We start from the raw sequence: 16,350 nt of genomic DNA on the forward strand, positions 1-16,350 counted from the left end.
AAGTGCCATACTCCACCCGTAAATAATGAGTACAGAATTATGTAGGGCTGACCCGAAAACTTCAAAGCTTTGACCGTTGCCATGGTATTCGACCTCCAAATCAGTATTTGAATGCATTTTTTTTTATTATAATTTTTTTCTACTTATAAGAATGTAATAAAGTAAAATCCCAAAATAGCCCATGACATAAGGAATAATCCCACAACATTAATTCATTATTAGTTAATCTCATGCACGGTGGTGCGGTGGTTAGCACTGTCGCCTCCCAGCAAGAGGGTCGCCGGTTCAAACCCGGCCCTTCTGTGTGGAGTCTGCATGTTCTCCCCGTAGGTTAGCTTAGCGTGGGTTCTCCAAGTTCTCTGGCTTCCTCCCACAGTACAAAGACATGCAGGTTAATTGTTGACTCTAAATTGCCCGTAGGTTTGAATGGTTGACTGTCTCTATGTGTCAGCCCTGTGATAGTCTGGCGACCTATCCAGGGTGTTCCTCGCCTTCGCCCAATGTCAGCTGGGATCGGCTCCAGCCCCCCTGCGACCCCGAAGAGGATAAGCGGTTACGGATAATGTATAATCTCATACTGATATCGCTGTGTGTTTTGTGTAGAGATGCGTGTGTGCACAGTAGTGCGGCAGCGGCTCTGTCCCGAGCACTGAAACAGGAGAGATGGAGACAGACAGAAGAACATGTCAGCCTGCTGCGCCGCGAAGCTTCGAATGCCTTCGAATATTTCTCACCGAAGCTACAAAGCCCAAAAAATTGTATTCGGGACAGCCCTAGAATTATGGTTACGTCCGAAATTCCACACTAACATGCTATTTAGTACGCTAAAACAGTATGTGAGATATTTTAGTATGTCCGAAGCCTTAGTATGAAACCAATAGTACGCAAATAGCATACTATTCCCGGTGAAATATTACAGTAGTGACGACAACGTTCATAACAGACGTTGACGGACAACTCTGTAATATCAATGATGCTTCAATTTAACTGTAAGTATAAGATTTCACTTTGCTAGGTATACTATATACTTTGAATTAATTCAGACTTTGATTCTCACAAATAGTCATTTTGGTCACATGAGGTTGGCACGGGTTTCCATGGTTACACGTCTCCAACCGGCAAGGAGGTGACGACGTAAATTACTGCTCAGTGCAGCCGAAAACCTACATAGTACTGTTTATTCAGACAAAAGTATGTTGAACAATAGTACACATATTGAATATGTTGAGGATAGTATGCAATTTTGGACAAAGCCTAGGTGTGTGGGAAATGAACTCATATTTATTTGAAGGTGTGGAAACGTTTTTTTTATTGATGTACAGTAAGTTCAACATACTATGATCTTCATTGCACTCTTTCTTTATCTTAACAGATGAAAAATGTTATAAAAGCAATTTTAACAATACAATAATATAATGTTACTATAGGCTATTCACTCTGCTCTTAAGTTTGGGATTAGAATCATAGTGATACTGATTTTTTTGTTTTGTTTTGCTTTCCAGACAAACAAGCTATGTATTATATGTGTTTTTCTGTATCACAATGACGGATGACTGTTTTCTCATTGATTTGAATTGAAGCATATTTTGTATGTTTTCTGTCAAATATATTTTTTTATATTTCCTATCTTTGCTCTCTGATGAAATGGCACATTATCATTCTTCATCCTTGTGAACCCTTCTGAAAGGACAAACTGAAAATAGTGCTGCCGACAAGCCTTGCGGTATGTTTCTGAAAGAGTTATTAAGAACCTCCCTCTAAGTCTTTAAACAGGTTATGCTTGCTTGAGCAATGTTTAATAGGCAACAATTATTAGTCTGTGGTGGAAGAAGGAATCAGATCTTTTACTTAAGTCAAAATAACAATACCACAGTGTAAAAATAGTCTGTTACAAGTAAAAGTCCTGCATTCAAAACCTTACTTAAGTAAACGTACAGTATTAGTATGAAAATATACTTGAAGTACTCATGCAGAATGGTCCATTTCAGAATAATATTATATCACTGGATTGTATTTATTGATGCATTATTGTGTAAGCATCACTAATGTTGCAGCTGGTAAAGGTGGAGCTCATTTCAACTACTTTATATACTTCTGGGTAGCTTAATCTATAATAATACATCATAATTCATTAGTTGATTTATGACTTATTTTAAGAATCTAAATCTTTAAAGTAAATAACTAATGTCAAATAAATGTAGTTGAGTAAAAAGTACAATATTGTTAATGTTGTACCTGCAGGCTAATAGTTCTTCCTCTTTGGGCTGAAAGGAATCACCATCTCCACACAGAAACTAGATTTTGACAGGCTTGTAAATCACAGTTTGGGGTTGTGATGATGATGATGTGATTTTTGAGGTGTGTATAATGTTGAGCTTTATTTATTCGGGAGGCTTCATTAAGATGAAGATGTGTTTTACAAGAGAGAACATCCATCCATCCATTATCTGTATCCGCTTATCCTATTCAGGGTGGCTGGGGCCGATTCCCACAAGAGAGAACAAAGCACACTAAAATATATAAGCTGATTTTAAATTTTTTGTTTTCATGTAACTCACTGGTGAGTGTGACAGTTGTCTTCGGTAATGAATTGAATGGCACTCTGGTTAAGGGTCCAATGGCAGTGGCAGCAGCATGAGTATACAGGATATCTCAATATCCAGTGTATTAAATGGGATGGTTGTATTTTTCTTGAAAATACCAGCTTTCTAGTCCAATAACAACAATTTTAAGGGTCTCTGGGAAAAAAATAAACAGTGTGGAGCTGATATGTGGAAGAATACATTCCTACCACATTTCACAGAAAGTTTTAATTTGTTTATTAATGCTTTAATCAAATGGCAGACATTGTCCCCTCAATAAGATTTACATTTTGTAACCATAACTAAACTAATTTATAAAGATACATTTATCTCAATAGATAATTAATTGTGGACAGTATTCACTGCGTTCACAGGACCTCCTTGTGCTCTCTGTCTCAAAAGCTCGGACAAAAATTGGGGAAAGGGCTTTTGCATATTCTACACCCTCAGCCTGGAATTTGCTCCAAAATTACCTAAAAATCAAGGAGCCGGTATCATTAAATATGTTTAAATCTAAAATTAAGGCTTTAGAAGCAGACTGTATGGCATGCCAATGTTTTTAGCCCCCTTGTTGTACAGCTGACTCCCAGAAAAGCTTATTTTTGTCCCCACCGTTTGTCTTTAGAGAGTTCTCTTTTAATGCAAATTTTAGTGCTTTTATAGTATATTTTATATCTCTATTTGTGTCAATGTGTCTGCACCTTTGTGTTCTTGCTGTTGACCGTCTTGGCCAGGTCTCCCTTGGAAAAGAGGTTCTTAATCTCAATGGGACTAACCTGGTTAAATAAAGCTTACATTCATAGACTAAGCTACTGGAGTTACCCTGCACTATACTCATTTTTAACAGTCTCTTCTGCACTATATTCACTTTTTGATAGTCGTGTATCACAGCTGTTACCCTGCACTATATTCACTTTTAACAGTTTTCTTCATACACTTTTATTTTTATATCTGGTATATTTTTTTGTACTTTGTACTACTAACTTTTTTTTACTGCCTTTTTACTAACATGTTTTTGCACTATGGAACTGTGATGCTGGAAACTTGAATTTCCCTCGGGATCAATAAAGTTACTATCTATCTATCTATCTATCTATTTATCTATCTATCTATCTATCTATCTATATATCTATCTATGTATCTATCTATCTATCTATCTAAATAGAAAATAAAAAAGTATTTGACACTCTGACGTCATACACCACAGGGTGACAATCCCCGCCCCCTTCCGCGTTCTCGTCCAATCAGCGCAGCCCTACTCAACCGGAAGTTTTGAACGAATCGTGCGCGGGAAATTACTAATCGCTTCAGCTGGACGACAAGAGGAAGGTAAGACTAGATAGATAGCTCCAATTCAAAGAATTAACCCACATAACTCAGTATTTGTAACGTTGTATTGTTAGTTAACATGCTCACTAGCTTACAGCTGGTTTTGAAATGTGTCTTTATTGTTAAATTAGCCACATGTCATCAAAACAAACCCGCTAAAATGACTGCTAACGATGTTAACATGTAGCATTCCCTTCCAGTGTCTGTGATATAACTGTATGTTGCTCTAGCTAATATTAGCCCGTGTGTAACTGTATCATAGTATCATATTTACATGTGTTTTTCTCCTCCTGAGGTCAGTGTTGGATATTTAAAAACATGAAGTTGGTAACGTGTGAGATTGCATGGCACAACAAGGAGCCAGTCTACAGTCTGGACTTCCAGCACAGCTCAGATGGACGCCTTCATCGGCTGGCCACAGCTGGAGTGGACACCACAGTCAGAGTGAGTGGAGGGGAGAGGAGAGAGGATGAATACATGATGCAGTCATGAACCAAACACACTTATTTGAGTCACTTTAATGGCCATGTGATGAAAACCTGTTTACATGCATTTGTTTAGGAAAGGAACAGTGTGACACACAAGTCAAAGTTACTTTACCTATCAGCATGACCATATAAGCTAAATGAATGGTTGGTAGCTGTAAGGGCAAATGTGCAGGCCCTAAGAAGTGGGGTTCATGGTTTCTGTTTTCAGCAATGGTGGTTTCTTACAGAATATAATAATCTTGCATTTTCATATTGACATACTTAATAGGACATTTATTTTGGGGCTTTTTCCAGGACCTTAAATGGGTGACCAAACAGTGCTTATTTCTGTAGTCAGATTTTTACATAACTTAACCTGTTAATTCTCCAAACTTTGTCCCACTTAACATAAATCAATGGGTATGATAAAAAGCAATGGAAATGTTTTTTTTTAATTATTATTACAAATGTACTATTTATAAATAAATGGTAGATACGTAAACAAATGGAGACGGATAGCAGGAGAACATGTTGGCCTTCAGCAAAGTTTAGAATACTTTAGAATATTTGTCACCAAAACTAAAAAAAAATGGTATTCAGGACAGCCCTCCATGTCTTACAGATGTTTACAAAATATTACATTAAATAAAATATGTTTAGAAAATAGTTTTTCTTTTTAAATATGTTATATTTCCCTGCAGCTGTGGTTTATAAGGTCACAGCTGTTCACAGAGTGTGTGTTTAATGACTTTTTGCCCTCTTGTGGATGCAGCTGTGGCGGGTAGACACGGGCCCAGACGGGAAGGCAGTGGTGGAGTTTCTGTCTAATCTGGCGAGACATACCAAGGCTGTCAACGTAGTGCGTTTTAGCCCCAGTGGAGAGCTCCTTGCCTCAGGAGGAGATGGTATGTCACACATAGTACACAGATGTTAGATGAAATATGTGCAATGTAAACATTTTAATTTCGTATTTAAAAGGCAGTGGTGATGTTAATCTCAAAACAGAGTAGATATTCTAAAAATACAATGGCTTTTATTAATCATATGTTTTTTATTTGGTACAGACGCAGCGATTCTGCTGTGGAAGCTCAATGACTCTAAAGAGCCCGAGCAGACACCCGTTTTCCAGGAGGACGAAGATGCTCAGCTCAACAAGGAGAGCTGGTCTGTGGTCAAGACATTAAGGTACACAACTCTGGCAGTTTCGATCCCATCAAGTTGGAATGTTTTTATGACAGTTTCTACCTGATTTCCTTTGATTCTAAAGACTCTTAGACGACTGACAATAGCACTGGATTGGCACTGGAGCTGAAATGATTAATCAATTAGTTGTCAACTATTAAATGACTCACCAACTTTTTTAATAATCAATGAATCGGTTTGAGTAATATTTTTATGGAAAAAAAGTTACAATTTTCTGATTCCAGCTTCTTAAATGTGCTGTCCAAAACAGTTATTATTTAATAGTTTATTTGCACGGGGCAATACAGAGCAACACTGACAGTCGCAGAAGAAGTGTCCGATGTACTGTTTAAGCTATAGCTCATGACGGGCCCGCTTCGTGTCGGATCAGATCAGACAAGTGAGACAGTCAACATTTCAGAATTACAAGAGAATCATTACTTTGTTATGAATACTAATTAGTCTGAGTATGGAGATCTACTTGGTTTTACCATTGGGCAATTTTCTATCTGACTGATTGTAAATGTGTAGCATAGTGTGGTTATACAAAGAGATTTCTTATCATTTAATTTGTCTTTAGGGGACACATAGAGGACGTGTACGACATCTGCTGGACACGGGATGGAAACTCCATGGTGTCTGGGTCTGTCGACAACACTGCTATTATGTGGGACATTAACAAAGGTTTGCTTAGCCTCATAGATATCTGTGTTTCTCCATCCAGTTTCATCTGTTATATTTGCATTTTAGTAATGCAAATCCAATATATCTTATTTTGGCTTTGTATTTATCACGTTGGTTGGTTTTGTGTTTAGGACAGAAGCTGTGTATCTTGAATGACCATAAGAGCTACGTGCAGGGGGTGACCTGGGATCCTCTGGGTCAATATGTAGCCACTCTCAGCTGCGACAGGTAGAAAAAAACAGAGATTCAGACCCCTCGTGGCCTCACTATGGGTTCAATCTTCATTAAATGAATGTATTTGCTGTTGCTTAGCTTCAGCAGCTTCATGCTTAAGATGTTTTTGTTTTCCTCCCCGTCAGAGTGATGCGTGTGTACAGCACTCACACCAAGAAGAAAGCCTTCTGTATCAGTAAAATGAGCTCTGGGCCACTCGCAGAGGGAGAGGTCAGTAGAAATTTTGCTTTTGATGACACTCACTTTGAGTCACTCCGTTGTTTTAGATGTGACTAAGGTCTTAAATTTAACAACTTTTTCTTTTCAGTCATGAATTTTGTCAGTTAGCCATGTACACAGAACACAATATCTCATCTTTACCTTTTTTGAGATTATTCTTCATGAAATCAACTGTCTGTTGTCACTCATGCTCTTTTTTGGCCACCACAATAAAACGTTTTTATGACTCTTCTGCATATTTGTCTTCCCTATACACGAATCCGGGGAAGTACTGGAAGTAAACAAGTCGTCATTGCTGCCGTGGCTTCTCCGTACAACACGCATGAGTTTGTTGTACGTACTCATCTGTGTTTAATATCTATTTACGTAAGTTACCACGAGCAACCACGGACGCATTCGGCTGAAAGTCACGAGTTAATACTGTTAGCAGACAGTACAGTCACTACGACTTGCCGCCGCAGTAATGGCGGCGCCGCTAGATGGTGGAACACACAAAGCGGTCGCCGGATTCGTCTATATTTGGTCTTAAAATGATGAATGTACTCTGTGGTATCTTCAGCGATCTTCTGCCCTGCTGCCAAGTGAGTGAGGCATCCAACACACACACGCGCTAGTGCTGCATTTTGTCTTCATCTTCGCAGGCCAAGCCGTACAGAATGTTCCACGATGACAGCATGAGGTCATTTTTCCGACGTCTTTCATTCACACCAGATGGGTCTTTCTTGCTCGCTCCAGGTACCTACACAGCATGCTCAAAATGTGGCTTTTACCTGGCATTTATCTGGTGAAATAAAGTATTGTGATATCCTCGTTAATATAGTTTATATAAACTAATTTCTGTCTTCTGTTGTCACCCATTTTCAACCTCAGCTGGATGTGTGGAGATCGGAGAAAACATCATAAATACCACCTACATCTTTTCCAGGAAGAGTCTCAAGAGGTAACTTTTGTGACATGCTGTGGCTTTTATAGTTTGTCATAGTCAGTGTTGGCTGAATTAATGCTGGTGACTGATGTACATATCTGTGTGTTTTAGGCCTATCGCCCACTTGCCGTGTCCAAGTAAAGCTACACTGGCTGTGCGCTGCTGCCCCGTCTACTTTGAACTGAGGACCAAGACGGAAGAAGGCAAGAACACACGCCCAATTAGTCAACAGACAATAATGATAATGAAGTCCTCCCTTTTTTTATTGTCTGGACACTTTATTTGACCATTTCTCCTCCACAGATGGTTCAGTTCAGGCTCTTCCCAACGTATTCCAGTTGCCATACCGCATGGTGTTTGCTGTGGCATCTGAGGACTCCATCTTCTTGTATGACACGCAGCAGACGCTTCCTTTTGGCCTGGTGTCCAACATCCACTACCACACACTCAGCGATCTCACATGGTAAACTAGGGCTCTCGTCTACTTTTCATAATGTCAAATTAGTTTGCAGAAGAAAAAAACGTTGTAGACTCTTGCTTTAACTTATAAATATTAGAAGGATGAATTAAAGAATGTTCTGTATGTTTAATTCATATTTTAGCCTTTCACCTACTGACATGCTTTTGTGTTGTATCCTCCTTTAGGTCTCGTGACGGTTCCTTCCTGGCTGTGTCCTCCACAGACGGCTACTGCTCCTTCCTGTCCTTCTCTCCTGGGGAGCTGGGCACTCCGCTGAAGGAGCCCCCCACCCTGGAGTTCTTTGTCCCAAACGCTGGTGTTGAGAAAAAGGGCAAGAAGTCGACGGCGGCCAGGACCTCATCTCCTTTGACCCAGCCACCAAGCTCAGCCCCGACTCCCACATCCCAAACCGGCCTTGCCAAAGATGCCCCCTCCGTCACCCCGCCAGAGGAGAAGAAAAGCACCCCGAGTGCCAAGTCTAAACCTCAGCCCCGTAGGATCACCCTCAACACCCTGGAGGGCTGGGGGAAGCCCTCTAGCCCTAAAACCACAGCTCCTTCAGCTCCTTCAGCTCCTTCAGCACCTCAGACCCCAACATCTGCCAGCAAAAGCACACCCTCTACTCCCCAACCCCGTCTCACCCCTCTCACCCCTACCAACTCCTCCACAACCCAGCCACGCATCGCCCCCCTCACTCCCTCCACCCCTAAAGCCCTCAACAGTGCTAATAATGCTGGGTCCACTACTCCTAAGGGCACAACCACCCCGAAGGGTCCCACACCAAGGTAAATGCAAAAGGAGTTATTATGTTTGATTCTGTCAGAGTGAAACAAAAGGGAATTAGTTTATTATTATTATACCACTGAAAGTGTGAACCTTTGTATGTGCACAGCTATGCTTTGATTGTTGGCAGGTAGGCTTTTCAATGCATGTGAGGGCAGGTGTGTGTGTGTAGTAGGGCTACTGATTGCATTATTGATTAATCATTTAATCTATAATATTTCAGGAAATAATGAGAAATGCACATCACAATGTCCAAGACACCCAGGTGGCATCTTCTTGTTGTGTTCCAAATCTTTAATATACATTGAGAAAAGCTGCAAATCCTCACATTTGAGAGCCTGGAAACATTTTTGCTTGATGACTGACAAATATATAAGTTATCACACTAGTTGCAACTAATTTACTGCCAATCAATTAATCGTTTACGCACTAGCGCATATCCTACGTTCTTTGTGTGGACGTGTTTTCATTGATAATGTCAGTATTCAGCCAAGGGATGTGAATGGTTTTGTCCGTTTCAGTTACTCACACATGTTTAGTTTAGTATATTACTTTGACAGGGACAGTGCATATTAATAACATTTCTGAAAATATGCCAGAGTTGGCCAGAAAGTCTAATTTACATCTGTAGTCCCCGTAATGTAAATAAGTCCACACTGCCAAAACCACCCATGTTATTTGTGTGATTTAACTGAGATGTTTCCTGAGTTTGGAGCATCATATTTATACTATTTACATAATTATTAGTAAGTAAATAAAACTTTACTCATATTGCACAAAACAGGGTTACAAAATGCTTCACAGTTGCAATACAAGACGATAAAAAGCATCTGAATAAATATTTAAATCAAAGACAAGCAAAAATGGTGAAAGAATAAGAAAACACTCAGTAGTGATGTGCAAAAATGAACGAACAAATCTTTTTAAACGACTCTTTTTTAGTGTCCGGTATGTACCGGCTCATGAATCTCCAACTCGCTGTTATCGTAGGCTACTGCTCACGCTGCCTGCTACGGTGGAGCAGTCGCTCAAAATATAGGAAGTGGCGTACACAGACCCAACGGCACTGAATGAACGAGGGAGGACCGATCGAATCGGACTTGAGTCGAGACGGATGGTAACGCAGGTTAATGGTGCATTCATGGGCTCCTCGAATGGGTCCGCACGTCATTACAGCTCAGATCAATAAATTTCCTTTGCAAATAAATTCATTTTGAGATGAGATTTAAAACACTAAACAGCGTTTTCTGATCTAACCCCCATAGAGAGACTGTTAGGACAGCAAAACTCTGTCACCTCGAGTCTTAAACTTTGAGCGGCACACTCAACTAATTAGAAAAAAATTAATTCAATCCTAAATTTGACAGGAAGCCGGTGTAGTGAACCCATCACCGGGGGGACAGGGGAACGCTGTAAAGTGTTAGTTTGTAATCGTGCAGCAGAATTAATTCAATTCAATTTCTGTACCAGTAAAGATATTTAACACAGGTAAGATGTACAGTAGATGGTGTGAAGAGTGCAGGTGCAGCCTCATACAGGAGGGCATATGGTAATTTATGGAAATGCTTGAACTATTCAAATGTGTTATGAGGAAGTAACTACACAGAGCGTTCTGCATCTACCTCCCTCCCCCTTATGATTAAAGTAACTAAGCTGATTATCGCTAAAGATGCAGTTTACCGATGAGCGCTGTGTTCTTTAAAATGTGTAAAATGCCTTTTTAAATATACTTTTTAAAATGCATAAATGGCTGTAATGGGGCTTGTGATGTTTTCGTCTGTTTACATGTGTCTGTACTGGCACTGAGAACAAAGCCCTGTCTGGTACGAGGAATCCGTTGGACCCCCCACTGACTATAAAATAATAATCACTCTGACAGACTGCTTGTAGACAATGGCAGGTCTGCACATGCTTTTGTATTTGCCTTGTATCTGTAACATGGAGCGTTTGCCTTGACTAGTTTTACTAGTTGGCAACGACTGAATCAGAAGAACAAAAGAGATGCTAAATGAAGAGGAACGGTGATTAACTTTGTTCACCGTAGAAGAGTAGCAGTTTATTGTCATATCTGTGTGTTTTCTCGCGCTTGAAGCCTCTTTATACCATTCATGCTTTTTCTTTGTTTGTTTACAGGAGAGTATCTCTGACTCCCATTGCATCCCGATCTCCGGCTGTTAGTTCACTCTTCCGCACTCCCTCCTCCACTGAGAAGGCCAAACATGGTTAGTGAGGGCTGTTGTCCTTCATGTTGCAAATATCACAACAGAAAGTTTATGATTGAAAATCGTGCATGATGGAAATACATTTGAATTCGGCGCCATGTTTCACTCGGTAGAACTCCGATTTAATAAATCAACAGTTACAAAAAATGTGTAGGAACTGCGTTGTTGAGGCCGACGAGCTTTATCTGGGAAACATCACTTTTATTCACTTTACATGGAACTAAAATGAGTACATTACCGAATTATGTTAAATCATGTTCACCAAATGAGTTGTTGTCTGTTTATGAGTCATAAGAAATCATAAATTATCTTTTTAGGAGTAGATGTTTAGCTTGGCTTTGTTAAGTTTAACAAGATATCAATGGAAGTTTTCCTCCGAGAGTAGGAAGTAGTTGAAGACTTTATTTGCCTTGTGTAAATGAGTTAATTAGGGATGCGCCAATCTAACTTTTTCTCCCCCGATACTGAGTCAGATACCTCTCCACAGGTATCTGACGATACAGGGCAGTAATCCGATACCAGTGCTCTCCTTCTCACAATTGAGGTGTTACAGCAGCAATTTACATACTAATGCCATTGTCCCCATCCATTCAGTCAGGTCAGACAACTGAATATCTATGAGTTGTGGACAAAACAAGACATTTGAGGACATCATCTTGGGCTTTGGGAAACACTGAGAGACATTTTTAACCATTTTCTGACATTTTATAGACCAAACAACTAATCAATTAATAGTGAGTGTTTGGATAAAAAGATCTACCAGTTGCCTTTGTCTTCTTTTTGGAATACATTTGGCTAACCTGGGGGTTTGTTTAAAGCCTGTATCACCACCTGACTGCTCATGTTTCTTGCCCAGTCTGACTTCTTTTTAGCAATACAGCCATGTTCACAGATCCGACAATTAACTTGGTGAATACAATTTGATTATTAGTGAAATGAAAAATGGCCAAAAACTGATTATTATCATTGTCAATTGTGTTCTTGATTAATCGATAAGTTGTTTGGCCTAAAAACTCTCAGAAAATGGTGAACAATTTCGATCAGTGTTTCCCAAAGGCCAAGATGACGTCCTCAAATGTCTTTTTCTTTTGTTCAAAACTTAAAGATATTCAGTTTACTGTCATAGAGGAGTAAAGAAACGAGAAAAGATTCACATTGAAGAAGCTGGAATCAGAGAATTTAGACTTTATTTTTCTTAGAAAATTACTCAAACCAATTAACTAATCAATTAATCGTTGCAGCTCTAGACAAAATTATCAAAATAAAACTCAATAATTGTAGTAAAGTGGAATTCTTGTCGTGCCCAGACTTAGTTTTCATTACTAGTATGTTAACTAGTCTGGCGTGTATTTCACCGTGCATATTGACCTGTTCCGCTACAGAAATGTTGACTGAATAGAAGACAGGTAGAATCAGGCTATCGTGCGTAACCCTTCTCTCACTGACCTTCTTCTTCTCGTATTTCTCCAGAACGTCCTTCTCCTCCCTCTGATCCAGTGTGCCAGCCTCCAGAATCCAAGCGGCCCAAGACCAGTGAGCCCCCAGTAAAGACCAGTACCACCCAGACTTAGTGTCTAATAGGAAGAGTGTGGTGCTGGGATATCAGAAAAGAGTACGTACAGCAGAGAGTGTCAGTGAAAGAAGCTTCAGTATAAAACCACTGAGGTTCCCCATGGATGCAACAACGCCACAGTGCGATAGCATCGTGTGTGTGTTGGTTGATATTGTCTGTACTTGATTTAACTAAATTAAGCTTTAACATCACATAATGTACATTGTTTTAAAAACAAACCGCATTGCAGTAAGTGTCCTTGAATTAATACTTATTTTAGTCATGTGTGTGTTTTTATGTCATACAGTAAACAGGTAATTGTCTTATATTTGTTTGACATGTAGATGCTCAAGTGATGTTGTACAAAAGGAAAGTTCTGTCTGTTCTTTTCAAGAACATGTGATTGTGAAACAAACGGCTCAAAACCTGAAGAAGAAAAAGCACCTCAAGGTTTAGTGCCTTGTGAGAGCTTTGAGTCTTCATTTTCTGTAGACTGCAGGCCAGCAGCTTGAGTGAGAAGTCTTTTTCTCATTGTCTAATAAAGGATGTTTCATATACAGTGCATGTTTAAGTGGTTTGCTGTAAATGGCTGTGGGATGATTCATGCTGTCTTAACTAAAAGCAGCTGCCAGTTATGTAAAGCCTTATTTTTTATTGTGACAACCATCATTAATGGGCTGTCTTTACAGTGCTAGTGAGGATAATGTAGAATTAATACTGCAAAGTTTATCAAAATTTTTCTTAATTGGATTTTTCTTATTTAATTTCTTGGTTATGGTCACTTATTTATTATATTTTCTAGAGATTTTGATCCACTACATGAAGGTGTAAATATTACCCGGTAAAAACTGGTGGAGAAAGAATGAATCTATTTTTTCTTTATTGTCCCAAAATAAGTACATTTTAAACATAGTATTTTTTGTTTCAATACTTTATTGCAAGAAAGCACATTAAATGTATATAACAAATATGAAAAAAGGATTTTCAGGTTCAATAACCCCCCCTCCTGACTCACCCACACTAGGGATGGCAGAAATGGGAGTGAAAATGAAGTAAATAATTGCAGAAATTACATAAGGATGAATAGTGAATAACTAGGGCATACTTACATATGCACACAGACATCCATATTTGTATACATATGCATACATACATACATGCATTTACATAGACAGCTGTACATAAACAGAAACATTTTAATGAAAAATATATAAGTAATAATAATAATAGCAAAATCACGGATAATATAATAAATAAATGAATGAACAAATGAAGAACAAATAAATAAAAGAGTAGATTAAAAGATGGATAAAAACAAGTAAAATAATAATTAGGTTTATGAATCTAGACTTCTAGTGTATAGTGTGACCGGCACACACTAACCTGTATACACACATATATACACATATTAACACAAACAAAGCACCAATATCATCTAAGTGGATAAGTAGTTAGATAACCAAACAGAAATGATATCGGGTCAGTAGGCAGACATTGCACCCAGGACATCGTGGCATCATTAAAAAATCATCGAGGGCTGGCGGCAGGCAGGCAACAGTGCATGCCATATTGAGTCTTAAAGAAATACATCCAGTGAATTACCCAGCACGTGTTTTTTTTTCTTGTAGATTTCAAGCTACTTCGAGGTTAATAAAACTCCTAAATTCCCCCCCAAAATACAGAGGTCATGACCTCTATGTCCTCAATGGTAGCCCTGAGTGTATCGCAGTATTTTGTGATTGCTTTGAGTTTTATTGTGCAAACCTTTTTAATGCAAAGAGCCAAACAGACAAATGCTTAGCTTTAAACACAAAATGCTGTCCTTGCATACACCTCATATTAGCACACGTTCCAATGCTTATAATTAAGTGTTCAGATTACTGAATCAATGCCGCATGTGTTTGCAAGCATCAGCTAATGACGTGGCAGTGGAGGAAAGAAAATATGAAGTATTGGCTGTCTTTTCAGTACAGTTATTGTGTGAATTGGGTTTTAATATTGTATACTCTAAGGTTTTGTGTCTTAAATTAAAAACAATCTTGATGTTGGTGGTCAATACAGAAACCGTAAACGGATGCAGAAAATACCATCACAGTCGTCATCTTTGCCTTGTATGAATGTAGCATTTAATGTGGTGTAAAGTCAGACTGGAAGATTATTCAGTATTCAGGTATTTTACTTAAGTAAAAGTACTAATATCACACTATAAAAATACTGTGTTACAAGTTAAAGTCCTTCATTGAAAATGCTACTTAGTATAATCAGTAAAATGTACTTAAAGTATGAAAAGTAAAAAAATGTCCCCTGTGACTGTTATACTATTATATATTATATCATTAGATTATTATGACTCATGCATTAATGTAAAATCAGGATTTTACTGTTGTATTTGGTTGAGGTGGAGCTCATTTTTAACTATTTTGTATAAAACTGCAACTAATGATTATTTTCATTACGGATTAATCTTCTGATTATTTTCTCCATTAATCGATTGATCGTTTGGTTTTTAAAAATTCAGAAAATAGTGAGAAACGCTGTAAAGTAACTAAAGCTGTCAAATAATTGTAGCCGAGTAAAAAATACAATATTAGTGGAGTAGAAGTAGAAAGTGTCATGAGGGGAAAATAGGCCTACTCAAGTAAAGTACAAGTATCTCTAATTGGTACCAGTACTTGAGTAAATGTACTTAGTTACATTCCACCACAGAGAAAAGTACAGCATATTCAATTAATAAAATGAAAGTTATTGTTACTTTAGATCATTTCAAACACTGCATAAATCACGTTTGTCCTAGCTAAATAACGTCAGATCATTTTAAGAGGATAAAGACTGCACAACCTTCAGTTAATAGTGTGTGTGTGTGTACAAGGCACAACTGGATAGGAAAGATAACTTAAATTATAAAAAAACTAAATAATATAATAACAAAAATAAAAGAGGGTATAAAAAAATTAAAGGAACAAACAAATAAATGCATAAATAAATAAATAATAAGACTGCACTCTTCCATAGTAGACTGTGCAGCAAGTTTTTTTTTTTTTTTTTTTTAAACATTAAGGCATTGTAATAGATTCAAGATTCAAGATTCAAGATGTTTATTGTCACGCCGGTTGTACAGGTACAAACGTGTGAAATACTTTTTGCTGGGAAGCTCCATTTAGATAATAAATTATATTACATTTACATTTACATTACAATTACATTTACATTACAATTATAAAATGAAATACTTTATACAAGGGCATATTAAGAACATATGTATTAAGAATATATACAGTATATAAACTCAATACTTCTAACATACAAGGCACAATTGGATAGGAAAGATAACTTAAATTATATAAAACAAAATAGAAAATAATCAAAGGAACAAAAAAGAGAAATGCATAAATAAATAAATAAATAATAAGACTGCACTCTTCCATAGTAGACTGTGCAGCAAGTTTTTTGTTTGTTTGTTTTTTTGTTTTTTATTGAAACATTAAGGCATTGTAATATAAACTCAATACTTCTAACATACAAGGCACAATTGGATAGGAAAGATAACTTAAATTATAAAAAACAAAATAATATAATAACAAAAATAAAAGAGGGTATAAAATAATTAAAGGAACAAACAAATAAATGCATAAATAAATTAATAATAAGACTGCACTCTTCCCTAGTAGACTGTGCAGAAAGTTTTTTGTCTGTTTGTTTTTTTGTTTTTTA

The 16,350-nt window shown here is 37.8% G+C and overlaps 1 protein-coding gene across 1 annotated transcript; it reads left to right on the forward strand.

Annotated features, from left to right (window-relative positions):
• The first annotated feature begins 4,206 nt into the window (after nt 1-4,206).
• Nucleotides 4,207-13,201, forward strand: chaf1b (chromatin assembly factor 1, subunit B). Its single transcript, XM_037789529.1, has 13 exons — nt 4,207-4,355; nt 5,151-5,283; nt 5,443-5,563; nt 6,141-6,244; nt 6,376-6,472; nt 6,604-6,688; nt 7,339-7,432; nt 7,568-7,637; nt 7,734-7,825; nt 7,926-8,085; nt 8,268-8,867; nt 10,999-11,087; nt 12,558-13,201. Exons 1-13 carry the CDS (start codon nt 4,230-4,232, stop codon nt 12,656-12,658), a joined length of 1,872 nt encoding a protein of 623 aa, XP_037645457.1. The 5' UTR covers nt 4,207-4,229; the 3' UTR covers nt 12,659-13,201.
• The last annotated feature ends 3,149 nt before the right edge of the window (nt 13,202-16,350 follow it).

Source organism: Sebastes umbrosus, chromosome 13 (genome assembly GCF_015220745.1).
Source record: "Sebastes umbrosus isolate fSebUmb1 chromosome 13, fSebUmb1.pri, whole genome shotgun sequence".
Taxonomy (NCBI): Eukaryota; Metazoa; Chordata; class Actinopteri; order Perciformes; family Sebastidae; genus Sebastes; species Sebastes umbrosus.